At 47.6% G+C, this 26,504-nt stretch overlaps 1 protein-coding gene across 7 annotated transcripts in view; it reads left to right on the top strand.

Moving 5' to 3' along the window:
- The window catches only part of NSD2 (nuclear receptor binding SET domain protein 2), a 96,114-nt gene that overhangs the window by 55,022 nt on the left and 14,588 nt on the right, over positions 1-26,504 (top strand). For 5 of the 7 annotated variants that reach the window (XM_059166948.1, XM_059166957.1, XM_059166972.1 and 2 more), the window contains 11 exons: positions 1,508-1,652; positions 4,336-4,454; positions 7,033-7,114; positions 8,612-8,733; positions 19,205-19,336; positions 19,838-19,961; positions 20,925-21,125; positions 22,249-22,428; positions 23,210-23,366; positions 23,503-23,708; positions 25,019-25,122. In XM_059166948.1, coding sequence (XP_059022931.1) covers positions 1,508-1,652; positions 4,336-4,454; positions 7,033-7,114; positions 8,612-8,733; positions 19,205-19,336; positions 19,838-19,961; positions 20,925-21,125; positions 22,249-22,428; positions 23,210-23,366; positions 23,503-23,708; positions 25,019-25,122 — 1,572 coding nt within the window. Of the gene's footprint in view, positions 1-1,507; positions 1,653-4,335; positions 4,455-7,032; positions 7,115-8,611; positions 8,734-11,302; positions 17,252-19,204; positions 19,337-19,837; positions 19,962-20,924; positions 21,126-22,248; positions 22,429-23,209; positions 23,367-23,502; positions 23,709-25,018; positions 25,123-26,504 lie in introns of those variants that run through there. The other 2 variants (XM_059166980.1, XM_059166993.1) reach the window with 2 other exon arrangements.

The raw sequence follows: 26,504 nt of genomic DNA, 5'->3' as shown, positions 1-26,504 counted from the left end.
GAAAATGCATGTGCTCTGAGATGCGAGAGTGGGTGGAAGTTGGCGTTGGCGGTGTGCCAGTGTCCCTCAGGGCGGGGAGGACTTGATGAGGTGGCGGGGAAGGGGCACAGAAGGCCATAGGAAGCCGTCTGCAGTGACCATGTTGTGAGTAGGGTTTTGCATTTTGGGGCAGAGGTTACCCTTGTTGGTTGGGCCAGTGTGGGTCCAAATGGTAGTAGTGGTAGTAGTGACCAGCAGCATTAATTTGGTGATTCCTTATCCCTGCCAGGTGAAGAGTTACTGCCCCCTCATCACAGAGGGGGAGACCCCTTCACTTGCCCGAGTTCACAAAGCTGCCATATGGGAACCACACGTGAACCTGGGGTCTGGCTCCAGAGCATGCTGGTCAGTGCTCGGAATCAGGCAGCAAACATTTTTTGAAAGGGCCTCCTGGGCAGTTGAGGCCTGTGTCTGTTACTTTGCACTGCTGTTGTGGCAGGACAGCCACCCTGTAGAACAGGTAAAGGGGCGCCAGTGGCTGGTTGCAGTAAAACTTGATATATGAACGCTGATGCTTGAATTACTTGTCATTTTTATGTGCCAGGACATATTCTTCTGACTTTTTTTCCCCAACCATTTAAAAATGCAAAATCAGTTCTTAGTTCATAGACCAAATAAAAACGGATTGGGGTAGGTCTGGCTTGCCCATCATTTGTCCACCTCTGTGCCCCTGCTGTTGGTGGCTCTCAAGCTTGGGTGCCCATGAGAGTCCCCGAGAGTCTTGAAAACACTGATGCCAGACCCAGAGAAGGAACTGGCCTTGGGTGGGACCTGAACAGCAGAGGTTTTAAAACTTCTCTGGTTGTTAGTATACAGTTAAGGCTGTGGGCCCATCCATGACTCATATGCAGAGTTCAGGAAAATACACAGTCCTGGTTGGCAAGTCTGGGGTGGGGCCTGAGGTCCTCATTTCCAGCATGCTTCCGGGGTGCTGAAGCTGGCAGCCCCAATATGGCTAGAAGGCCATGCAGGGGGTGTGTTTCTGTGTCTACCCTCCATGGCATGCCATCTGTACCATCTAGAGCGAGCACCTGGGAGACGGAAGGTGTGTACTACAGCAAGTGAGAAGGCCAGGTCAAGACTTCACCCCTGTGTTGACAGGTAGTGTTTCCGTGACACTTGTCCTACCACTGATTTTCCAAGGATGCCTAGAAAATTGTAACTTCTAACTAATTTAGTGATTTTGGAAAAATGTACTTTTTCCTCTTACCATTTATCATTTCCTGCCTTGACATAAATACAGTTGAGTTGTTTTCACCAGCACTGTTTTTATTTATGAGCTTTGAATGGGTTATAGCATCAGATAATCACTAATTTTCTTTGAAGCTTTTCTGGGGCGTTGTTCCATGATGTGGGAATAAATACACCACACAGAGTTCCCAAAGGCTGTGCATTGGATTTTGTGCAAAACAAAACCCCAGTGCATTGTAGGTGTGAGGCTTTCTGACCCCTCTTCCTGGGTCTGCAGGTGGTTGCCGAGCACCCGGATGCCTCAGGCGAGGAGATTGAGGAGCTGCTGGGATCGCAGTGGGACATGCTCAACGAGAAACAGAAAGCCCGCTATAACACCAAGTTTGCCCTGGTGGCTTCCTCCCAGTCTGAAGAAGACTCTGGTAAACGTAACACTGTGCTAGTGTGCTCTGCTTGGTTGTGAGATGTGTGTCATGTAGCCAGCTGAGCTCCGCTCGGTGACTGCAGGGACGTGGGGCTGCTCTCCGCATCTCTGACCCATGCGCTTGTGCCAGCAACCAGAGCGCGTGTGGTCACAATAAAGCAATCTCTGCTGTCTGCCTTTTCTCCCTCATTGTTGTGAGAGCTGCTTGGTGTGATTCTCTCTCTGCGAGCCCAAGTGGAGTGAGTGCTCTAGCCTCCACAGCGATGGGGTGGCCAGGGGTATACAGAAGGGAGGGAGCCCAGGCAGTTGCTAGGACTGCAGGTGTGATGCTGCGCTTCCGGCAGGGGCTGGACCTGCACCTCAGGAGGGGCTTGCTTCTTCAGGTGGGGGGCCTTGGACCTGGGAGCAGGGAGGGCGTTCCTGGCCCATTTGCTTGAGAGCTCACAGGGTGAGGAAGGTGACTATACTGGCTTTAAGTATGGCCGTCCTCTGGTTCTTCTTAGGCCTTCAGTTTAAAAAACAAATAATTCTACTTTGCTTAAGAGAAGGGAGGCTTAACAGTGTAAGCTTGGAAAGAACCTGTGACAGTGGTCAGATCTGTCATCTGTACATGCTTGGACACACATGTGGAAAACCAACATTTCTAATGTAAAAAAAAAATCTTTGGTTATCAATTTAAAATACAGACAATTCTGTATTTCTCAAGGTTCATCACTGAAGAATTTTGGAGTGGTCAAATGTAAAGTGTTTCAAGACTCACCTAAAAGGAGACCCAAGACCCAGAAGTCATTGCATTTTGGCTTGTGCACACAAGCCATGCTTCTAGACCAGCCTGTGCACATCTGCCTCTATCCACACGTGCACTAGACAGCCTGCCTGTTTTGGTCACAGATGCTCTCTTTTTTTTTTTTTTTTTTTAAGATTTTATTTATTTATTTGACGGAGAGATCACAAGTAGGCAGAGAGGCAGGCAGAGAGAGAGAGAGGAGGAAGCAGGCTCCCCGCTGAGCGGAGATCCCGACGCGGGACTCGATCCCAGGACCCTGAGATCGTGACCTGAGCCGAAGGCAGCGGCTTAACCCACTGAGCCACCCAGGCGCCCCTGGTCACAGATGCTCTTGATTTTAGGGCTTTCTAGATCTCCACATCAACTATCTCATATATTAATATTGAATTTTGTTGAATTTGTTCAGCATTTGTTGCAAATAACATAATTTAGAATAGCAAGTATGTTCTGGATTTGTGCAGAGGTTGACTTGACTCTTCATCAGCACACTACATCTGGAAGGATGGTCCTTTTCAATGACTGGCTTATTTAAGAATGAGTTAGGTTTTCCTGAAGCCAGATTGAACTACCCTTGAAGAGTAAGTGTGACTATGACTCTGTGTCACATTTTGTCATTTTGGACTGCTGCCGACTACTTAACTGACAGGAGGACAGGGTTGGTTTCCACCTTCAGTGTATGTCAGGTGTGTTCCTGTCCTAGAGGCCCTCGAGCCTCCCTTTTGGGGCCTCCAGTGCCAATAACTAAGACGATGGGCTGTGTTGGTGGCATCAGCTGTCTGTGGCCTCAGTATGAGGAATTCAAACAGAGGCCCACATTGCTGACTTCTGTACAGAATGTCCGCTATCTCATTTTGGGCACAGGGGAAGTTCTTACGTGAAGGGCTGTGACATCACCTCACCTGTGTGGAGAGGTGCAGGGTATCAGTTGCTTCTCGCAGGTCTCTGTAGTTCAGTGACATACACTGATGAGCTGGGCAAACTGGGTTGAGGGTGTTCTGGCAGGTCAGGCTGGCTGTGCCCTGTGCTGGCCGTGCATGGTCAGTGCTGCACAAACCCCATTGCTCTGCAAGCCTCTTCCCAGTGGGCCTTCATGGCCAGCCCATGTGGCTGCCTGTGGGCCGGCTCATGCTGTCATAGGGCAGCTGCTGAGGGCTCTAGTGGTATCAGGCCTCCACCTGTGGTGAGGCCCTGGATGGAGTGACCAGGCCGTGGCTAGCTGCACCTCCTCCTGAGGCACCACGGGATCCGGCACTCCTCCTGGCTGCACACCCCTGTCCCTGTGGGTGGTAAGGCTGGAGGATGACCCTGTCCTCCCACCAGATGTCTGCCCAGTGGTCCAGGGCTACACCCTGAACCTTGGTACAACAGGCATGCAGATAGAAATACTGGATCTGTGCTTGGAATAAACATTGGTGTGTTCGAGTTAATCACCTCTCTAGAATTTGCACTCTGACCTTACATCTCCGTTTCCTAGGTCAGTACCTTAAATCTTGGATTAGTTGATATTCCTGGAAATACTAATGACTGACATAGTTAAACAACATGTAGGAAACCCTTAATTTGAAGATACCGAAGGAGTGTTGCTGCTTAACATGCTTCTTTCAGGAAACGTATAAAAAGTAGCAAGCTTTGTACTTTTTAAAGTTCCACTTAAGTTCCACTAGTCTTTAAATGTTAGGAAACTAGTGGGTTATATTTAAATTTAGTGCTATAGGATATTAAAATGTAATTATAACAAATACCAATATAATAATCTGTAGATTAGATAAAGATTTTCTAGTATTTGGTGGTATAGGAAATGGTCCCTTGCAATTTGCTGGCTGGGCCATCATTGCTTTGGAGGGTGGCTTGTGGAGTGTTTTTCATGTAAGTTTCCCCTATCCCCCATACCAAGGTAATGTAAATGGGAAAAAAAGAAACCATACAAAGAGGACACAGGACCCTGCTGAAGAGGCTGAAGTTGAAGATGCACCCAGGAAAAGACTCAGGACGGAGAAGCATGGTCTTAGGAAGGTAATTATGCCCCAGGTGTGCCTGGGCTGGAGGAGCATGTGCTGTGTGAGTCCTTAGTGGCCAGTTTCCTGGGCAGAAGCAGATCAGAGGCTAGGGGCCTTGCTCAGCGGGTACTGGTTTAGAGGCAGACGGTTGCGTCTCTCCTGAAACCCTTTTGACAAGGCTGTTGCAGAGGGCCAGTTCTTATCTGCCATGGACTTTATCACAAGCTGCTCATACTTGGCTGTCAAAGAACATGCAAACACTTTGAATAATACTTGATGTTTAGATTTTTATGGAATTGTATAGACCAAAGATGGCTCTTGTCTATAGGGCTGTTATTCAGTGTGTAAATAATTGGCATGAAAACATCAAAATCAGGGATGTTTTTAGGGATTAGGGATAAGTTATACTTCAATAAAAAAGTTTTTCAAAATCCATTAAAGGTGTTGAAAATAGATTTTATGAGTTCATTCAGTTTATTAGTAATTCATGTTATTATTCATCTAATGGGACTACTAAGCAGGCCTGTTTGATGCAACAAAAGAGTATAGATATGATATGCATAGAATATATGATACACTCTTTCTCTCTCTATATATATACTTATATACTTATACTCTTCTACTCTTACAAAAGAGTATAGATGTGCATAGATAGGAGGGCCCCAGGGCTGTCTAGTTCTAGCACAGTCCAGCAAGCATCAAGGGGCGAAGTTTGCCTGGCACCTGGAGGAGGGTGAGCCCGCTTACCCGCTTATGGTGACTGTATGTGTGGAGAGCGTGCGCTCTTTCCAGTGTGCTTTATGGCCCTGTGGTGTTGAGTCACGGACAGACCTAGAGTTGAAACAGACTTTGTATCTTATGCTTGAGTTTATACAGAGTAGTCTTGTATCTGTGGTTTTGAGAAAAGCTTCATCCATTCTTTTACCAATCTAAATGAAGAAGTTCCTTTTTCTTTTTTTTAAGATTTTGTTTACTTATTTGACAAAAACAGTGAGAGATGGAATACAAGCAGAGGGAATGGGAGAGGGAGAAGCAGGCTTCCCGCTGAGTGGGGAGCTCGATGTGGGGCTCAGTCTCAGGAACCTGGGATCATGACCTGAACTGAAGGCAGACGCTTAACCAACTGAGCCACCCAGATGCTCCTAGAAATTTCTTTCTTTACTGTTTTATTTGGAATGGAAAACCCCATTCCACATGCTGCTGAAGTGTGACCACGTGGCCATCAGCTATCTTGCTTCTTTAAGGCCATTGTTGCAGGTCAGGGCAGCAGGCAGGCCCTGCACTATTTTTCTGGGCAAGAGAACATTCTTCCAGGGCACCTGTCGGGTGAAGTGGTTAGCGGTCAAGTATCCAGCCCAGAGAGAGGTAAAATGGACCTTGTGTCACTGTAACCAGGTGGCTCACAGCCCTCAGGAGCATCCTCTCTGCCTCCTGCTAGTCAGGCAGTCCTGTGCTGGTGGGCAGACTCACATCGGCTGCCTTGACATACTTGTATTTCATATTTACCTTAAAAACGTGTGGTCCTGGACATTTGAAAAATCAAAATTCACGTTAAGTAGCCAGGTAGAAATGTTTTATTACCTAAGCTTGGGCAGTAGCACATAATACAAAGAGTAGTGGTGTCTCCCTCTGGTTGAGTTTTTATAATCCAGGTAGGCTGTATCCTGTACACTTCCTGGGCCCCTGTTACCTTGTCCGCAGTCTTGTGACTGCTTACACCGGCCCTGGGCCGGCTGGGGAGTGGGCTCGGCATGCAGGGAGCAGCCCGGCCTGGAGACTGGGAAGGCGTAGGTGGCTGCATGGCCATGCTGCTTCAGGGCTGTCAGGAGAGGTTCTTTTCTTTTTCTCTTTTTTAAAAAAAATTATGTATTTATTTTGAGGGGGAGAGAGAGAGCACAAGCAGGGGGCGCAGCAGGCTCCCTGTCAAGCAGGGAGCCCGATGTGGGGCTCTGTCCCAGGACTCTGGGATCATGACCTGAGCTGAGGGCAGATGCTTCACTGACTGAGCCACACAGGCACCCAGGAGAGGTTATTTTCAACTCCTTCAGATTCTGAGCACTGAACAAAATGTTCCTGATCCCTTCTTGTGTGTGTGTGTGTGTGGTTTTTCTCATTTGTGAAATGTGCTTTCTTGATGATCTTTGTGAGGTTTGTTCTGGACCTTATCTCTGAATTGGAAATCCTCTGTGGAGGGAGTTAGGGAGTTAGAGCAGTGATGTTGGCATTGACTTGAGACGCCACTTTAGGTTGATGGAACAACCTCAGGAGCGGAAGGGTTGGTTTTTTTTTCTCCTTCACACTCTGCTTTGAATTCAGGGGGAACTTGGAGAAGCGTATGAAATGCGGCTCACATGAAGAGTTTGAGCAGCATGGCTTGTTTGGCTCCCCTACCCCTGCAACACCTCTATCCCAGCAGATGGCAGGGCAGGCGCCGGGGAGGGCCTTTGAGCTGTGGAAGAGGCATGAGCCTGCTCCGTGCTCATGGAGTATGTGGAGCACATTTCAAAGAAAGACATTTCAGCAACCTGTGTTAGTTCACATTAGATTTTGTTCCCCTTCCTTTTCTTCTCTTTTTTCTTTTTATGTAATAACAGAGAGAGACGGTCAGTGACAAGACAGCCCGAACAAGCTCTTGCAAGGCCACCGAGGCAGCCTCCTCGCTGAAGAGCCAGGCAGGTAATGTGGTTAGTGCTTCTTCCTTCTCAGCTCTGCCAGGCACCTGGGCTGGGCTGGCAGCAAACAGGAAGCTGGGCCGGGGAAGGGCACGAGATCTCCTCCGAGAGGTCTGACGGCTAGTAAGGAGGAAGGAAGGTTCTCGTGCACCTGAATGTGTAAGTGGTTGCAGTGCTCCAGCTACATTTTATTGAAGTTATTTTTCTCTTGGTTTCTACTGGGCTTTATTTTCAGTTTAAAATTACGCTAAAGAAGTTATTTAAGTCAGAAATATCCAGGTTTCTTCCTTGACGGTGCCAGTAGCTGCTATAAATTCCACCACTTTTGAGTATCTGATCATCTATTTTCACTAAAAGTAAAAAGTAAGGATTAGTTATTTCTCTTTCACATGTTGAAGAAACTGGCTTCAAGTGTTTGTGAAAAATAACTCAAAGCAATGAAAGAAGTAGGCTCCCTTTCCCTCCTCATTGTCTTTTTGAAGTTTCTGACAGTTTATTACAGAGAGCTTACCATCTCCAGCTCTTTTTGTTTTTTTGGTTTTTTCTTAATTAGAGGGTGGGGGAGGGGCAGGGGCGAGGGAGAGAGAGAGAACCTCAAGCAGACCTCACCCCTGCCCCACCCCGCTGAGCAAGGAGCCCAACACAGGGCTTGATCTCATGACCCTGAGATCATGACCTGAGCTGAAATCACGCAGATGCCATCTTGCCTCCCTCCTGTCACCAACTCTTAATTAGAAAAACAACATTCAGAGGAGAAAGGAGTAAGTGAGAGTTGGAAATGGATTTGCTTTCCTTATTTTGCATGAGGTGCTATGTTGGTTTTCAAAAGTCAATTAAATGGACTATGAAAAGAAAGACATTTGTGAGCAATGTTGTGCCCGAGTTTTCACATCCGAGAGACCACCAAGGAGCCAACACCGATGCAATCACACCAGGGTTTATTTAACAAGCTTAAGCTTGGGCCCAAGTATACCCAACACAGTGGAGTTGGGACTTGGACCGAAGCTTAAGCTTGTTAAATAAACCCTCGTGTGATTGCATCGGTGTTGGCAGTTTAAACATTGAGTGGACATTTGAGGATATGAAGGGATTGTTACTTTTAAGAATGGCATAGTGGTCTTATGGTTGTATTTAAAACTTTATGTTTCAGAGACATGTACTGAACTTTTTACAGGTGAAATGATGTTTGGAATTTGCTCCAGAAGAATGTGGCTTCTGGGGATGTGAAGCTAGGTTTGGATGGAGCCGTGTTGTGATGGATTTGGGGGTTGGCCAGGCAGGGGAACATTGGAGTTCACTGGACAATTTGCCTTTGTTTCCATTCAGATTTTTTCACAGTAAAAAGTTAAGCCTAACAGAGGATCCTGGAAAATTTATCCTTAGAACTTCATTTATTACAGGGGTAATTTTGAAGCAGTTAAGAGATTGAGGGTTTAAAAAAAAAAGAGATTGAGGGTTTAAGATTTCAAACTTTACTTTATAAACCAAAATTGTTTTACAGCAACGAAACATCTGTCAGATGCATGCAAACCACTGAAGAAGCGAAATCGGGCATCTACAGCCGCGTCTTCCACTCCTTTTAGCAAAAGTTCGTCTCCTTCTGCATCCTTAACTGAGAATGAGGTAAAATACTAGTGATAGTGATGACCATGGTGTTCATATGAAGGCCATTTAGTTGCCCAAGTTGAAGTGTGAGCAAAAGTGAGACTTAACAAGCATAACACTGGTGTCCTCTCCACAAATGTAGGTGAGTTTCAGATTCTTTCAACTATGTATTAGTCATGGAATGGGGAAAAAAAAATCACTATTTTAGTCTATTTGAGCACCATAGGTATACACACATGCACACAGCGTATGTATAAATGTCTGTGTATATACTTCAGTCTGGATGTAGTTTAACTGTTCTTGAGATCTGTGTTTAAAATGTGTTCTATTTAGCTCCACACTGTTAATTAATTTTCCACATCCCAGCAAGTCTACTCTGGCCCTAACATGACACTGTTGCTTGAGCGGACTCTGGTCATTGTGCACTCACCCCAGGCGGGGTGGAGGGTAGTTTGCCTGTTGTGTTGGATTCCTAGGCTCATGGAGGCATGTCCTCATGCATTCCATGGTTTGAGTCCTCTAAATCCTGGCATATACCCTTAGACGCTTGAGTGTGGAGGTGAGTCAGAACCACCATGGTAATACGACTCCTCTATTTTCTGCATTTGCAGAATATGCAGTATATAGCAGAATAATATCTACCTGAGGCTATACCCCTCGTTGTATCATAACATCTGGACTTCATCACCAGATATAAAGTCTTGGCCGTTCTAAAAACAAAAAAACAGCCTCAGAATGCAAATATGACACTTTTGGGGAGTTTTGGATTCCCAATTTTAGTGACTACCCAAGGAGTTTATAATCAAGTTTTAATTCCTTACTAATTTTTTCCCTGTGATCCTCTTTTTCTCATTGTAGACATGAGTCCTGTTTATTTAGAGTATGAGGAGATGCTAACCTTGGGCTTTTTTTGAACAAGACAGTAAGGCAGGGAGTGGATATACCCCTCACCCTATTGGGTAAGAAGGTGGCACTTTTGACCTGGTCTCTGCCACGGTCACTGGTGGGGCCTAACTGTTCTGCCATCTCAGCCTCAGTTACTTCCTCACTCTAGATGTGGGCTGGGCCTTCCTACATGAGGTGTCTTCTAGAGACCTGAGCCATCTGAGGTGGTATAAACATAGAGTTGCTCTGAGTGGGGTTTTCTTTGGGGTTCACGCCAGTGGTGGTGGGAAGCTGCTCATGTGTGGGAACTGGGGCTTTCTTATAGTTTGGTGTGTGTAAACATTTCTTATGTTTGGGCACATTTGAGAAAATGCAGTATGAATTCTTCACTGAACTTCCAGGGGCTTATTGAAACATGAAAAAGACAAATTCTATACAAATTTTTTTCCTTTTTCTTTTTTTCTTGTCTGAATTATGATTAGTATCCTGAAAAATGAAGATTCTAATTCTAAAGAATACTAAAAGTAAAAAATTTCAGGTCCATAGACCCTTTTGCTTAAAGTCGGCTTTTTAAAGAAGATTTTTAATGAGTTTTTCTGTCATTGCACTTTGATCCACTTTCTGGTTGAGTTTTTACTTACTCCGTTGTCAGATAGAGTTGTAAGAAAAACTGAGGCTGAAAACAAATCTTTTCTGTCATTCCTGGTCAGAAACCATGCCAGCCAAATGTTTGGATTCTGGGCAGCACAGCCCAGAGCGGACACAGCCAGGGTGGGGTGAGAACAGGTGGGTCAGGGTTGGTGGTCTGATGTTCACTGAGACCAGGGTGACTGGGGTCTTCCTGGGTTAGACATTTGTTCTGAACTTGGGAAGACTTCAATGAAACATCTTATAATTATTAGACTTCATTGATTTTTTAATTTTTTAGAACTTCAGAACTGGGTAGTTTACTAAATGTGTTCATATTATATATTAAACACATTAAAATCATACACTGTCCTGCATTTTGAAGGTGATACATAGATCGCATAGTATGCATTCTATTGCTTATGTAAAAACATTCAAGTTACTAGGCCTTTTCTATCAGGCCACTTTTGAGTGGCTTATGTAAATCTTTCATTAGCGTTCATTTTTATAGAATTATATTGTTCATTAAACCACTTCAAGTGAGTGAAAAGCCTTATCTATTCTGTGTTACCACTACTGAACTATAGTCTGCGTTCACAACGTATACCATGCTGAGTGCCTTTTAGCACGGGAGGCAGAGTGTAGGGTTCTAAAACAGTGTCCTATAAACCACTGGTATCCTGTTCTGGTGGGAGTTGGGTGACCCTGGGAGCTGCTGTTTGGGCTTCAGACTTGCCCCTTACTTAGGTCACATGCCCACTGCATGTTTGTGTGTCCTGCTTTTTATCACCCTTGATTGAAATAAGGAGTTTTCACAGAGTTGGTATTTCAAGACATTTTAGGTCATCTGTGGTTTAAATTCTTCTCAAAAAAAGGTATATATGAGAAATAAAATTGATACTGGAATAAGTAGTACATGGTACTACAGCACCCTAATGAAGAGAATAGATTAAAATTACACACTTGCATGACAAAGGCCTGTGAAGGAATTAATGTGATTTAAGTGTTTTGTAACTTCATTTCTTATTCCCTTAGTAGAGCAAATTCTTATTTTTTTCGCCTTCACTGGTAACAGCTTTTATGGGAGCCCACATCAGCCAAGTTGGATTTGAACTCAGCTGCCCTGTACTGCACTTAAAATGATGTAATATTCCAGGATGTCTGCTCCAGGTGGTGTATCGTCGTACACACTAAGGGACATTCCTATCACAGTCATTTTATGGAAGATGTGTGATAATCTGTTTTTACTGGTATTACTAACACATACAATGAAGAAAACAGATAACAAATTTTAAGACCAAGGTAAGATACCTAATCAAGGCCATTTACCTGATCACATTCATCTCATAATAGAAACACACTCATATTGCAATGATCCATGTAGATTTCACGTTGAAGGGACGCCCGTCACCGGGGGCTGCCCTGGGCCTGCAACAAGGACTCCGCGCCGAAGGGGCTGGTCTTGCTAGAGGCCACACTTGTCTCCTAGTTCATGACTTGCCGAGTTTTTATTGAAAAATGCTGGCATCTGCACCTTCAGAAACAGAACAAGCAGCACACACTAAAAGGAGTCCTCGTCAGCTAATTCCCATTGCCAATGGAATGTACTCAGTACTGTACATATTAAACTAATTTCCAACATAAAAGGCAGGAGGAGTTTTGATTCTGTCTTTTTTTTACTAAGCAGTTTTACTATGACACTAGTTACAGCAAATTTTTAGGAAAAATCTCATTTACAGTATCATATGAGCCATTTAACTCCACTCTTGGTTCAGTGATTGGTGTCTTGGGGGCACCGCAATCAGGTTATTTATAGTAGCCACTTCATCAGTCGCTCTTGTAGGACATCAGCCATCCCATTAAATGTCTAAGTCTTGGGTGACCACCTGGTGTCCTACCCCTGGGTGCCCGCATGTTTGCATGGTGAGACGCAGGCCTCGCTTGCCCTTTAGCTCGTGGAGGCAGAAGGAGTGCTGTTCACGTTACCATGTTAACAGCATCCGGTTCATTCCCAGCAGACTCTTCAGCTGTGTTCTACCCTTAATGAAAGTTTCTGACTACTACTTGTGTTCTAAACCGTTAAGTAATGTAACGCATGTTAAACACTTAGGGTGCCTGGCGCCTTGCAAGGACTCAGTGGTTCACTGTTGTGACAATAATGGTTATAACAATAAAAATAATAAAATCACCATCATTCCATTTTTATCCAAAAGTATAAATTTTGCTTTGGCATGAAAAGTGATCCTCTCGACGGCATTATGCACGTGGGGGTAAACTGAATCTAGAAGTGGCAGACACTGGGCTGGTTTGAGTAGCACTTGAGGGTCTGGCCTGTGCTGAGGGCTTGTTGGGTGGCTCTTCTTGGAGCTGGTGGGATACATGGCCTGCGAGATGGCCCAAGTCATGCTGTTCCTAAAAGACATTGAAAAAGCTCAGGAGTAAATGTAGGGGTCACAGAAAACTAATTATTTTATTTAAAAATGTGAAAAAAAGGTCATGTAAGTGGTCCAGTTCAAGAAACGATCACCCCAAGTAGAGACTTGCCTGTAAGGCTTTTGACAAGAATTCATTTGAAACTATAGCATGATGAATTTTGAGTGGGCGGCCGGCCAGCTACCAACATGCGTTAGGCGCATTAGAAGTTAGCCAGAGAGCAGGTGCTTTCCTCCGTAGGAAGAACTGTCAAAATGGCTGTATGGTATATCCTCTAGGCAGCCTAAAATTAGCATCCGCGAAGTACATAGGAGGGCATGGGGTAGGGACAAGGATGGGGGAGTATGCAGTGTTTCTCAACTGGGGGAGGCATCTTCCTCTGCTGGGGGATATTGGGAAGGTGGTGAGGTGCAGGTAGTGAGAGGGACAGTTCCACAGGCGGCAGAATTGTCCTCCAAATGCCAGCAGTGGTCTTGCTGGGGAATGCTGGTGGATGAGCAGAGCTCCCGAGAGGGCCCACCCATGGCTTCCTGAAGGTGAGTGGAAAGGGCTTCTGTTTGGAAAGAGCTTAGTGACAAGTAAGTTTTGTCTGCCAAGAGCACAAAAATTCATTATGCTACTAATTTAACATGAATTCCCTCATTTCCTAGGGAGGTCAGAATAACACTGATACATTCTAGTCTTGTCCTTTGAACCGCCTGTTGTTGAAGTGACTTTCGCTTGGACATAGAATCACTGTAGCGGTTCCATTTACGTGCTGCAAACCGTCTGCCATACACTGCATTTGTGTCTGGTGAGGGGAGATAGGAACAAGAAGGAACTCTCTACTATAAAACATGAGCCTTTCACAAGGGGGTGAAAACTTGTCAGAGTATACAACAATCTACATTTCAGCTGTTCTAAAACTGAAAATTCCCCACTGTGTTGGGGGCACATTAAGTGCACCTATTAGCAGTCGGGGTCCCGCACTGTTTACCCACCTGCTGTGGGCTTCTGTGTCCCCTGTGGGGCCTTTCTTTGGAGTTGGTACAGAAGTTAAATGTCTGTCTCTGATGGTGTTGAATCTAGGTGTACTAGCATCAGTACTCTCTTTATACAATGTATCTGTTCTATCTCTGTCTCCCAACTGAAAATAACCTGTGTTTTTTAAGAGGTTGCTCCTAAAAACCACCAAGAAATCGAGGCCAATTCTCATGGCACGGAAGCGCAGTTTCATGAACTAAGGCCACGGGTGTGTGCGGGTGCATGGAGGGGTCTCGTCTGTCTCACCTCCTCCAGGAAAGTTCATCCTGCTCCATTAGTGTTCTCTGTGAGGCTACCCTAGCTCTAGATGGGTCTGAGCCCAAGTGTTTCTCTGGAAGTTCATGCAGAAGCACAGAAAGGTTTAAAATGAGGTGTCTAGGGTTTGAGGAGTGGTGATAAGGGTGGTGCCATTTCAGGAGGTTTCTTTTGTTGGGAGTGTTACCTGCTTGCTCGAACTAGAGGAGAGGATGCAGGAGACTGTGCGGAACCTGAACCGACTTAGCAGCAAGGTCAGCGTTCCGTGGGATCTCTTTGGCCAGAGTTGAGGGCAGAGTGGGGCCAGCATTTGCCCACCGAGGGTCTCTCTTAGCAGTGTCCCCAAAAAGGAATGAAAGTAAGATTGTAAATTAGCATCTTCTAGTTCCCAAAACCAAAAATGCACCCACGAATGGGTGTAAAATTAAAGTGATAAAGAAATGACCTCAAAGAGGGTTCTTGGCCAAAGCCTGACGTGAGTGGATGTGGGGCCCTCCTGTGGCCAATGGCGAGCTGTGATTCTGTGCGTCATTTGAGTAATAGTGTGAGCACACTTCCATGAAGTCCTCCATTCACTTAGCCTGGCAGAAAGGGGAGGCTCAGCGAGGGCGTCCTTGGTAACTTAGCGGCCCCGTGTGGGGCCGAGCTGGCAAGGAGGCTGGGCTCCTGTCTGAAAGGGCAGACACCTGTACTTTGGCCAGTGGACTGGATTCCTTTCTTGCTTGATTTCTGACCTAATGTTTCTCCATCATGTCTAGCCCTTTAGATGATTAACACATTTTGAAGGTGGTTCTGGTCCAGGTAGATCTGTGTGTGACCTGGCGAGGTCTCTTTATACTTGGTACCAGGCTGTAGTTCTACAGGCTTTTTACAGTCCATAACTTCCTCTCCGGTTTTGAAAATCTCTAAACAGAGAGTGATTGCTGAAGCCTGCTGTTTATCTTGCAGAATATGAATCTGAGTGAGACTCTTTTGCTAAAAGAATTGAATCTCGTTAGAAAATATTTCACAAAATGCTCCCTAATCTGTTACTGGCTTCTTACTGACTCTTAAAGTTTCTTTTTCCCTTTTTCTCTTCTTTTCCTTTTTAAGAAATATACTGACTTCTATGCATTTTGGAATTTTTGGTCAGTGACCTCGATTTTGATCCCTTCAAGTACAGTTTTTGCTGTTTTACCTAGAATTAGAAATTACCACTAATCTACTTGCCGCTGATGGATGATCAGCCATCCTCAGCAGGTAGAAGGTGGTGTGTACTATACTCATCATTCTCCTTATACTGCCTGGGGGAGGGGCATGCTCCCTTCCAGGCATTTTCACCAGCAAGGGCCAGTGTCCCACAATGTCAGTTTAAGAATCTGACAGGTCTTGTCGTCATGTTAGAGACCTTTGTAACTAACATATTAAATTGACTTTATAACTTTTTCTGGCCTACGTGTAGCTGTTGAGTTTTGGCATAAAACTCTTTGATATTGATGTTAAAGCGTGCTAACCATTCAGGCATGTTGTACCTTTAAGGAATGACCGAAGTGTAGGGGTGGGGTGGCCCAGTCCAGTGGGGGTGTGGGGTTGGGGTTTGCTCAGCCGTGAGGCAGGGGCTTCATTCCTGTTTTCACCTGGCCACAGGGAGGGCACAACTTGTCTCTTGGAGCAGGCCAGCCCAGGCCCCTCCCCAGCCCACTCTCTATGGGATGGCCACTGCTGTGGGACATAGCTGGGGCAAAGTTGGGTTAATAGGATATTTCAGAGACTCATTTTACCCATGATCAGGGCCAGCCTTGAATCTGGAGCAGCAGCCACATGGCCTGATGCTGCGGCTGTGGCCAGCCACTTGGCTCTCACGGGCACCTTCTGGGGCTATCGGACAACACAGAAGCACCCAGGTTAGAAGGTGAAGCACAAAGACGGTGTGTGAGCTGGAGGTCTGTGTGTTCAATGACATAGACCTAGCCCTAGAATTTAGGGGCAGCTAGGATGGTTGTAGTTGATGTCATCTAGAAGGGTCGCTCTAATAAACATTTTTCTGAACTGTAGTGTTTTAGGTGATGAATGACTGATTTAAAAATTATTTTAATTCCACTCAATATTTCACTGTGATGTTAACTTGGAGGACCTGTCTGAGGTTAGTCTTGATTTTAAGCTCCTTAAATCTGTTGGGCACAGGATATTGATCATGTGTAAATCCAAAATATTGTGTGAAAGTGCTTATAGTTATTTCTTCCTTGACAAAAGCATAACTTAAACATGAAAATAATGTTTTTATAGAAATATTTATTGTCCAAGGTCTGTAATTGTATTTCAAAAATTATGTGGTATTCAATTTGTGAAGGGATTTGTTTTGTCAAAAAATTTTTACAATCACTGTGTATACCACTGTCCGAGGCTTAGGGCCCCTGTCCCATCACAGCAGAGAGGACTGGGATCCACATAAGTCACCCTAAATGGCTATATTGTTGCTAGAAGTTGGTTCAAATGTGTTCACTAGGTTACCTTATGTTCATTAATATCGTCTTGAAAACTCCCTGTGATACATGTTAAGGAGACAGCAGTCCCTGCCCATAAAGTAATGTATTTGTAAGGCAAATAGGCAATTGGATACTATCACATATTAAGTGGGGAGTAGAGGAAGTATTTTCAGACTCAAGAAAACTTTGAAAAGTCAGGAACTAAGCTGCTTGGAGATCTGTGCTGCCAGCATGGCTTTGGTGGATTCGGGAAGCGCCGGGAAAGTTCTTGACAGAGTCTGTGTCCGTTCAGTTACTCCATTGTTCTTTTTCCAAATGCATCCTACTGGATATGGAATAGACTGTAGATGTCGTAGACTGAGAGTTGGGACTGTGTTGGGACCATTCGGGTGAATGTGTCGCTTTCACAAACGGCATCTCCGAGTAAGTACTGTCACCTGGTGCACGTGGAGCCTGCAGCTGGAGTGAGGCGCGCCGGTGTGGTGCCCTGCGCACTTTGCTCCTCTTGCGGGTGGTGTGCTGAGCGCAGAGCCGTTGGATCCCTCCGACTGTGTGCTAGTTGTCTGTCCGGTCGCTGGGAAGGGGTTGGGCGGGGCGAAAGTCGCGATCTGCCGCAACCTGTGTCATGGACTGTAATATTGTAAGGTCTGTATTCTGTATGTGTATCTTAGACCCCAAGCAGGAAACAAGCCTCATGTGTGTCTTTAACATTTATATTTCCATTCAAAATATGTATTCAGTGTTGATTTCCTCAAAACAGACTTTGTTAATTTAGGAAATATCTCCAAGTGGAAACGTGCTAACTTTTTCTGTAAATCTTAAATAAAAGGTGCTGTTCCTTTCTTTGACCCAGGACTGGTCTGTGTTTTCTGTCTTTCTCTCCATGCAGTTTTTCTTTTTTTTTTTTTTTTTCTTTTTTTCTTTTAAAGCTTTCAATTTGTTCCAGCCACATTGAGGGAAGAACATGGGTTGGTGGGTAGGGAACCGGGGCTCTCTCCCCTGAGCCCATGTTGAAGGCTCTTTCTCTGGGCCTCGGTTCCTCCGTCAGACGGGTCAGCCTTGGGCTGCTCGTTGAGTGGGGCTGGGCCAGGAGGCATGGCAGCTCTTCCTGATGCCCTCAGCCCCACCCCAGTGCCCATCCGCATCTTGCCTCAGAGCGCTCAGACCCCTGTCCCCTGCCCCTCTGTGACTCTGAGTCTGAGGGACATGTTAATAAGAATTGGCGTTTGAATGCAGTTTTTTTTCCAAGTTACCTTCTTTCTGAATGTTAAATGTTAAAGAAGTAGGGGGTGATCTGATAGGAGGGGCTCGCTCTGGCCAGCCTGGAGGGCACCTTGCTGTGCGAGGATCCCTGTAATGTAGTGTATGTTCACACCACTATTTCCATCTTCCCGGAAAAGGTGAGGAAATGAAGGTTGAGAGCCTACTTTCTCCAAACTGTGTTGTTAAGGGATGTGTCAGGAGAACAGCGAGGCCGGTGGGCCGACGCACCAGCTGGCCCGGCTGCAGATGCCGGTCAGAGTCAGCACGACCCGCACACATCTGCCTGTTCTTACAGGCTCTAAGTTCGTGCTAACTGGGTGTTTTCCTTCTGCTCCCCTCACATTAGGGAGCTAACTCTGGGCAATGTTCATTGATAAGAGAACAGAACTGGGTGGATTGGCTGGTGGGGTTTGTTCTGTTTTGTTTTGTTTCAGTGTGGCCCAACTTTAGTTTCTAGCTTTGTATTCATTGGCAAACAACAGGCCTATAACATGATTACTTGTTGTGATTATCAAGCTGTATAGGAAATGTAGTTTATACTTTTGTTGTGTTGAAAAATTCAGTTTTCAACATTCATTTACCTAACATCAAACAAACACTTAATGTGTTTTAGGTTTTTTTTTTTTTTTAATTTGAATATGGTATATGAGAAAATTTTCTTACTAAAGATTTATTGATTTCTATGTGGAGATTTATTATTGCTGCTCAAATGCGGGCAAAATGTGTGCCCTGAGGAGGGAGAGGGTTAGCCTGGGCTGGGTGATTTCTGATGATGAAGGAGATGGGTGAAACACAACCCGAGGGATGGTCCTTTGGTTTGCTCAAAGATTCCACATTTTTCTCCCAGGCCTTTCTCTTAGACTCACCTATTAACAGAGTCGGCAGGTTTTACCTTGCCTTTTCCCACTTGGAACCCTCTGGGGAGAATAGGCAATGGGGGGGCGGGTGCGAGAGCAGGACAGTTGGTTGTTAGTTACGCGTGTTCTGGAGCGCTGACCTTGGGTCAGCACTCTGGTGCCCTGATACGCTTCCAGAATGGCCTCCACCACAGTGGCAGTGAGACCACAAGATGATAGCACAAAGGCTTACACTTTGATGCTGCACTTTAGTCCTTTAAAACACTCATTAGATCATAATCTGTTTCTCTTATTCCAACTGGTTGGAACTTGAGAGGTTGGGTAAGAAAGGTCAAGATTCTCAGTTCCATAGCCCACCTTAGGTCACCCACTGGAGCACATTGGGTTTTCATCAGAGTTCCTTCCTGTGGATCGCAGAGACAAGTGAAATTTTGTGCCTCTTCTACAGAAATTTAACTAAGTGTCGAGGAGGGTAAAGTCCATTTCTGAATTTCTATACAGTTCAGTGGCCAGGTTTTGCCATCACAAGCAACAACTGACACTACATTTGCAACAAGTACCTGGCAATTGGGGACGGGTGCCAAGAAGGCCCGTGTGTGAGGTGATGTGGGCGGGCCGTGTGCTGCCACCCCCGCCGCTCTCCGTGACTAGTGAACTCTCGTCCACCTCCTTCATCTCCAGGTCTCCGACGGCCCAGGAGACGAGCCCTTGGAGTCCCCGTACGAGAGCGCAGACGAAACTCAGACCGAAGTGTCCGTCTCATCCAAGAAGTCTGAGCGAGGAGTAACTGCCAAAAAGGAGTATGTGTGTCAGGTGAGGGGAAGGTGGTCTTTTGATTTGTCCCTTGACTTGGTCCCAGGCCACACCTTCACTCTTCCTCGAGCCCCACCCAGCATGACACTGACTTTGGTTTTGAAGGCATGCGGTTGCCAGCAGAGTCCCAGATTAAGTGCCCCTGGGAGTGTCCTGCATCTACACACAGGCTCTGTGCTTCTGTCACTGAGTTAACAGCCAACCTGTGTAACAGACACACATTTGTACATGGATGCTTTTTTGAAATGTGTGAAGTTGGAGGTGTCACTGCTAGCACCTTGGCCAGGGCCTGGTCCGTGTCCCGTGGTGACATGGGCCAGGTCACTTACTGCTCTGTGAGATGGAGGCTGTGGGGAAGCCCTTGGAGGAGTTTGGTTTATGGTGATGGAAATGTGTGGGAGTTTTCTTGATTCTCACGTCTGATTCTAAACCTCTCGAGTGTATCCTGCAGGGTCTGGGTGCCGGGCATGGCCTTATTGCTGTCCCCTTTCTGCCCCACAGCTGTGTGAGAAGACGGGCAGCCTGGTGCTCTGTGAAGGGCCCTGCTGTGGAGCCTTCCACCTCGCCTGCCTTGGACTCTCCCGGAGGCCAGAAGGGAGGTTCACTTGCAGTGAATGTGCTTCAGGCAAGTTCTGTTGTAGCCTTTAAATAGTACTTCCCATGGCAGGCAGTTCTGGGAGCATCCCCTCCCAGCCATGGAGTCTTCCTCCGAGGCTCTTAGGCACAGTGCATTGGGCCACCCCCCCAGGTGCGTCCTGATGTGAGCCTGAGAGCCTGGTGGGGGACACCTGCCTCCCTGCTGGTCTCTGTGCTGTCCCTGTCCTTCCCACGGGCTGGCCTGAGCCTGCTAGTCTGTGAAGTGGCTGGCTTGGGATGCCATGGTACCAGAGGTCCTGTGTTCCTCGTACAGGTAACCTGGTCAGTCACAGAACACGGGCTGCTTTAGAGACACAGCATGAACCTGAGCTTCAGTTTCAACAGAAAGAATAGCTCCAGGCTCTTGCCTGAGCGGCCATCAGGCCTCAGCAGCACGGTCTGGGGGCTGCTGGGAAAACGGGCCACTCTGATGTAGCCCCCTCTGTCTGTGGCCAGAGGGTTTCCTGGCTCTTGTGGGAGCATGTCCCTGGTTAGGAAGACACCTAGACTCTCCCAGAGAGTTCCTCCAAGGCCATCAGATACAATAGTACACTGCTTCTGGAGGCTTCTGCCAGCCTGTGAGTCTAAGTGATTTTTCACTATACTTGGTGAGCTGCTCTCAGAAAGAAGAGTAATAACCTATCTTCAGAGGAGTGCCTCCTTTCAAGCTTCTGGCTAATTCAAGTGGGAGTCCCTACCTAGGCTGCCTCTTCCTCACACTTTCTTGTCCTCCAGGGGAAGCTGGAGCCCAGTTCACAGCAAGGTAACCCTTGATGGCTGGACTTTTTTGAAGCATGCTTGGACTAGTCAGCAAGGTCAGAAAGAGAGCCAGAGGCCTTGGCAGCCTGGGCTGCCTCTGACAGAGCTGCTGGAGTTGAGTGGCTTAGGAACGACTATTTAATTCTTGTTCTTTGCATCTCTTTCTCTGCCCCTTTCTTTAACCATTTGTTAGGGATTCACTCGTGTTTTGTGTGTAAGGAGAGCAAGACAGATGTGAAGCGCTGTGTCGTATCGCAGTGTGGGAAGTTTTACCATGAAGCTTGTGTGAGGAAGTACCCTTTAACCGTGTTTGAGAGCCGAGGCTTCCGCTGCCCCCTGCACAGCTGTGTGAGCTGTCACGCTTCTAACCCTTCCAACCCGAGACCATCAAAAGGTACAGGTGCACCCTACAGCGTGGGGGTGGGCTCAGGGTGCTCACGGGGGCCAGGGGTGGGCCTGGTGGCTGGTGCAGTTGTCTTGCTGTCTCTGCCTTGCTCTGCATTTTCCCTTCTTCTTGCCCTAAATGTTATCTTAAAGATTCTTAATTTTAGGAGGGAGAGACCTTTTTCAACCATTTTGATAGACTGTATTTGTTCTGGTTTTAGTGCTCTTTAATATGTAAGAAAATTATTCAATTTTTTTAAAGATTGTATTTACTTATTTGAGAGAGAGCACAAACGGGGGAGGGGCAGAGGGAGAAACAGACACCCCCAGCTGAGCTGGGAGCCTGATGCGAGACTCCATCCCAGAACCCTGGGATCATGACCTGAGCCAAAGGCAGATTCTTCACCGACTGAGCCCCCCAGGCATCCCTAAGAAAAAATTTTAAAATCAAGTTGTATCTACTGCCTCATTTCATGTTAGCATGTAGGTTTGAGGGTGGCAGCTTACCTATACTTCCTGACCCCCTGGGTCTTGGGCAAGGCTGACTTGGCCCTTGAGGGAGGTTTGGGGGCGTCTGGGGCATCTGGTGGGTGGAAGCCAGATGCTGCTGTACTTGCCACAGCGCACGGGGTAGCTGCCTGTGGACCCATATGCCAGCAGCGCCCAGCTTCATGAATCCTTAGTTAAGACCTGATTTCAGAATATGGCCTTTTAAGTGCTTGGCTGTTTCCTTAAACATCATTTCGATGCATCTTTGCCTTAAAGAAATTTGTTTTCATGACACGTATTAGATATTCTTCTCATCCTGGTTATTTTATTTTTTTAATTATCTTTTTTGAGAGAGAGCACGTGTGGGCACACGAACAGGGAGAGTGGCAGAGGCAGAGGGAGAAGCAGGCTCCCCACTGAGCAGGGAGCCCAATGCAGGGCTCGATCCCAGGACCCCAGGATCATGACCTAAGCCCAAGGCAGATGCTTCACTGACTGAGCCCCCCAGGCACCCCATCTGAGTTATTTTTTTCATTAAATATTTCAAGTTTATTTCAGCATTAATTTTGTTAACCTGTCGGGGCGTGGTCATTTCGAGGGGCCCTGTTCACAGCTACGTCTTCAGTGCGTGTGTCTGCCTTCAGGGAAAATGATGCGGTGTGTGCGCTGCCCAGTCGCCTATCACGGAGGGGACGCTTGCCTGGCAGCTGGCTGCTCGGTGATCGCTTCCAACAGCATCATCTGCACGGGCCACTTCACGGCTCGCAAGGGGAAGAGGCATCACGCTCATGTCAACGTGAGCTGGTGTTTTGTGTGCTCCAAAGGTGAGAGCTATGCTGCCGGCAGCTGGCAGCCTTGCTCTGTGGGCTCAGCGTGGATGCCAAGGGCGCTTTTCCTGGCTGGCTGCTCAGCACACGGCTCTTGCAGCCAATCCCGGGGGACTGCGTGTGGAGGGGGGCTTCAGCGCTCCTCCACCTCTGGGGGTTACCGTTTGTGACGTCTCTGTCATGTGCACTCATACACTGTGATGTTTCTGAATTAACTGTGACCAGTGCACAGACTGAGGGGACATTATTCGTGGTGGTAATAAAACGGGCTTTATTTTTTTTTTTTTAAGATTTTATTTATTTATTTGACAGAGAGAGATCACAGCAGGCAGAGAGGCAGGCAGAGAGAGGGGAAGGGAAGGAAGCAGGCCCCTGCTGAGCAGAGAGCCCGATGCGGGACTCAATCCCAGGACCCTGAGATCATGACCTGAGCCGAAGGCAGTGGCTTGACCCACTGAGCCACCCAGGCACCCCTAAAACGGGCTTTAAAAAAAAAGATTTACTAGAAAGAGAGTGCATGCATGTATGAGTGGGGGGAGGGGCGGGCGGAGGGGGAATCTCAAGCAGACCCCCTCCCAACCCGAGCAGGGAGCCTGACCTGGGGCTTGATCCTGAGCTGAGCCGAAATCCAGAGTCAGAGACTTAACCAGCCAGGCGCCCCTCAAATGTGATTTTGAGTTTGTAGCCAGCCAGCTGCCATGACGCTGCTCTTAGCATGAGGCATGGAGCTGCCGTGGATGGGTGGGGGCGGTCTGAGTCAGCTCTCCCTGCCTTACAGGGGGAAGCCTCCTGTGTTGCGAGTCCTGCCCGGCTGCCTTCCACCCCGACTGCCTAAACATCGACATGCCTGATGGCAGCTGGTTCTGCAATGACTGCCGGGCCGGGAAGAAGCTGCATTTCCAGGACATCATCTGGGTGAAGCTCGGCAACTACAGGTGCGAGAAGTAGAGCCCCGTGCTTGCCCGCCTCCTCGTTCACCTGTGTTCTTTTCACTTTGCAGGACTGAAAGCACTGAATGATTGTCACTCTGTCTGAAGAGTCTGTGAATCCTCTTTTTAATATTTATAATAGATGGTGGCCGGCAGAAGTTTGCCATCCCAAAAATGTCCCCCCAAATATTCAGAAACTGAAGCACGAGATTGGAGAATTCCCTGTGTTTTTCTTTGGGTCTAAAGATTATTACTGGACGCATCAGGCGCGAGTGTTCCCGTACATGGAGGGGGACCGGGGCAGCCGCTACCAGGGGGTCAGAGGGATCGGAAGAGTCTTCAAAAACGGTACGGACATTTCCAGATGCAGTGAAACCACACTCTGGGGTACCTTTTGCTAATCCTGATTTCTGCTCTTGGAAAGTTCGGTTTCTATACACTGGGCTAAGCATTCTAGCTGTACTTTAAGTTAGAAAAGAGTAGGTTTGCAGACTGATTTGTCGAGGCAAAGGTAAAATATGCTGCTCAGTAACTTTTATTATGACATTGCTTAGTGATTAATTTTACTAAAATACATTGGAGCTACTATTAAGAAGTTAGTTTTAGTAATGATTTACAGAGATTTCTTATAGCTTGCCTTTGCATAAGATGGAGATGTGGAGGACACTTGGCTGCCATCTAGACCAGGTGCCCCCGAAGGGCCAGATGTGGGCAGGTGGACAGGTGCCCGCCCTCTGATTCCATAGCCAAAGTGGGGGACAGGGACAAGAGCAGAGTATCATTCAGGTGACAGACAGGATGGGAATGAGACCACTTGACTGGAGCGAGTGAGACAGAAGACAGACTCAGCTTGCACACATGGCTGGTCTAGGGAAAGCAGGCCTGTCCTGGCCGATCACACATGGGAGGCTCAGTGGGCTGCCCTGGCAATGGGGGCCATCTCCTCGTCTGCAGATTCTCACACACCATGGGCACATAGAGGTCTGCTGACAAACGGGCATGGGGAGGCATGGCAAGTATATCCATAGTCACCATGAAATGAGAGATGTTGAAATTAAGAAGCAGCTCAGTGTGGCCAGTGTTAGAGGCAGCTGGCGAGTGGTGAAGTCAGGGTCTCACCATCTCCTGACTTGATGCTGGGGTCCTGCAGGTTGGGGTGGCCGCAGCACATATGGTGATCTCCAGGCAAACCTCAGTGGTTCGTTTCCTCTGTGCTCCCTGAGCCTGGCGCTCACTCCTCTGAGCATGTGTGCTCCTTGAGAGGAGCAACATTCCATTTTCATTTTCTGTCTTCGGACAGTGAGTTCCCAGGATTGATGTCTTGGTGCATCAGATCCCAGTGGAGGATGGGAAACTGGAGCAGCCCGGAGAAGCCTGCCCTAGAGCCTGCCTTGTGGCCAGGTGGCACAAAATAGTACCGCCCAGGGCTCTTGGGCCAGATGTGCTCTGAACGCCCTTTACCTGACAGCATCTGCAACTTTGGCAGTGCCAGCCCCGAGCAGTCTGCCATAGCCCACAGTCCCATGCATGCTGGACACTGCGCCTAGCAGGGTGGAGGGGGCCCACAGTCAGCCGTTGGGATGCAGAGCTGGAGGGGTAAAGGGATGAACTGACTCATGAAATCTCTCACTCATACTCGCGTCTCATTGGCTCTTCAGCACTGCAGGAAGCTGAAGCTCGTTTTCGTGAAATCAAACTTCAAAGGGAAGCCAGAGAGACGCAGGAGAATGAGCGCAAGCCCCCGCCGTACAAGCACATCAAGGTAACATGCAGATGGCTCAGGTGTCACTAAGGGGCCTTCGGGTGCCAGTCAGGCGTCAGTCTCGGTCCTCTGGCTGTGGTGACTAAGGGGGTCCCCTCGAGCAGGCATCTGTGGCCCTGGCCTGGACGGCTGCCAGAGTCGTCACAGGCAGAAACAGATGCTGTCATTGCTGAGTATGTGTCCTTTCTTGGGAGGGTGACTGGGTGTAGGGCTGGGGTGACTGGGGTCTCTGCGTGGGAAGTTTCACTTTTGCCTTTGTATGAGTCTCAGTCTGATGCCAGCAAGGGCCGGTCCTGGCCAGGCTGCCTGGAGCAGGAGGGGCTGAGGGCAGGTCAACCTCTGGGAGCATGCCATCACCAGGTGTTGGGGACAAGCTCAGATGAGAGATGGTCAGCCAGGGCCAGTGCTCAGCTGAGATGGGGCTCAGTCACCTGGAGCCCTGGAGACAACATGACCTTCTGATCTCGGAGGGTATGGACGTCAAGGAAGGATGGTGGGGGTGCTCCTGAAGGTGGCCCCTGTGTTGAGTGCAGGGAGCCTGGGCTCGTGCTGGCTGCCTGCTGACTGCCCAGGGCCCACAGTCCCTGTGTGTGGAAAGGAAGCGTTCTCTGTAGTGATCTGTGCTTAGTATTTTCTCTGGTGAATTCGCAGAAACAGAGCTACTGGGTCAGAGAGCTTGGGACTTTTAGATACTGTTTTTAAATTTAAGATTTATTTATTTATTTGAGAGAGGGCAAGACAGAGTGTGCTTACATTGTAAGCAGGGGATTGGAGAGAGGGAGAAGGAGACTCTTGCACAGAGCCCAGTGTGGGGCTTGGTCCCACAGTCCCCAAGACTGTGTCCTGAGCCATTATCCAGATTCAGAGGCTCGAGCACCAAAGCTGCCCAGGCACCCTGCGGGACTTTTAGGTTCTGAGGTATATTTCCAGCTTGCTCCTTGGTGTTGTGCCATTGTCACGTTTCCCCTGGAACTGTTAGCTTCTGCTTTAGATTCTCTTCATTTCTCTCTGTGGTTTTTGTTGGGTTGTTCTTGTCCCATCACGACAAGCTGCGAGTTCACGAAGCCAGAGACGGTGTCCTTGTGCTCAGTCCCCAGCCTGCAGGTCCTCGGGTTCAGGTTGCTGGAAGGCCAGGTGCCCTGCTTGTCCTTCCTCATGGCAGCCTGGCTACAGAAGTGTCTGCTCTCTCTGGCAGAGGAGGAATGTGGAATTGTGGGGGTGGGAGGAGGGCTGTATCCAGCCCACCTCCTAGAGGTCCCACGTCAGAGGTTGGCCTATGCTGAGAGCTGCACCTGTGGGAGATGGGATGTGACCTCTGCCATCCCTGCTGGGCCTTGGAAGCTCCGACCTTTGGGAGGCTGGGCAGGTGGGGGCAGGTGGCG

The sequence above is a fragment of the Mustela lutreola genome, chromosome 1, assembly GCF_030435805.1.
Source record: "Mustela lutreola isolate mMusLut2 chromosome 1, mMusLut2.pri, whole genome shotgun sequence".
NCBI lineage: Eukaryota > Metazoa > Chordata > Mammalia > Carnivora > Mustelidae > Mustela > Mustela lutreola.
Note: the sequence above shows the minus strand (reverse complement) of the source record. Positions and strands in the feature narration are given on the sequence as shown.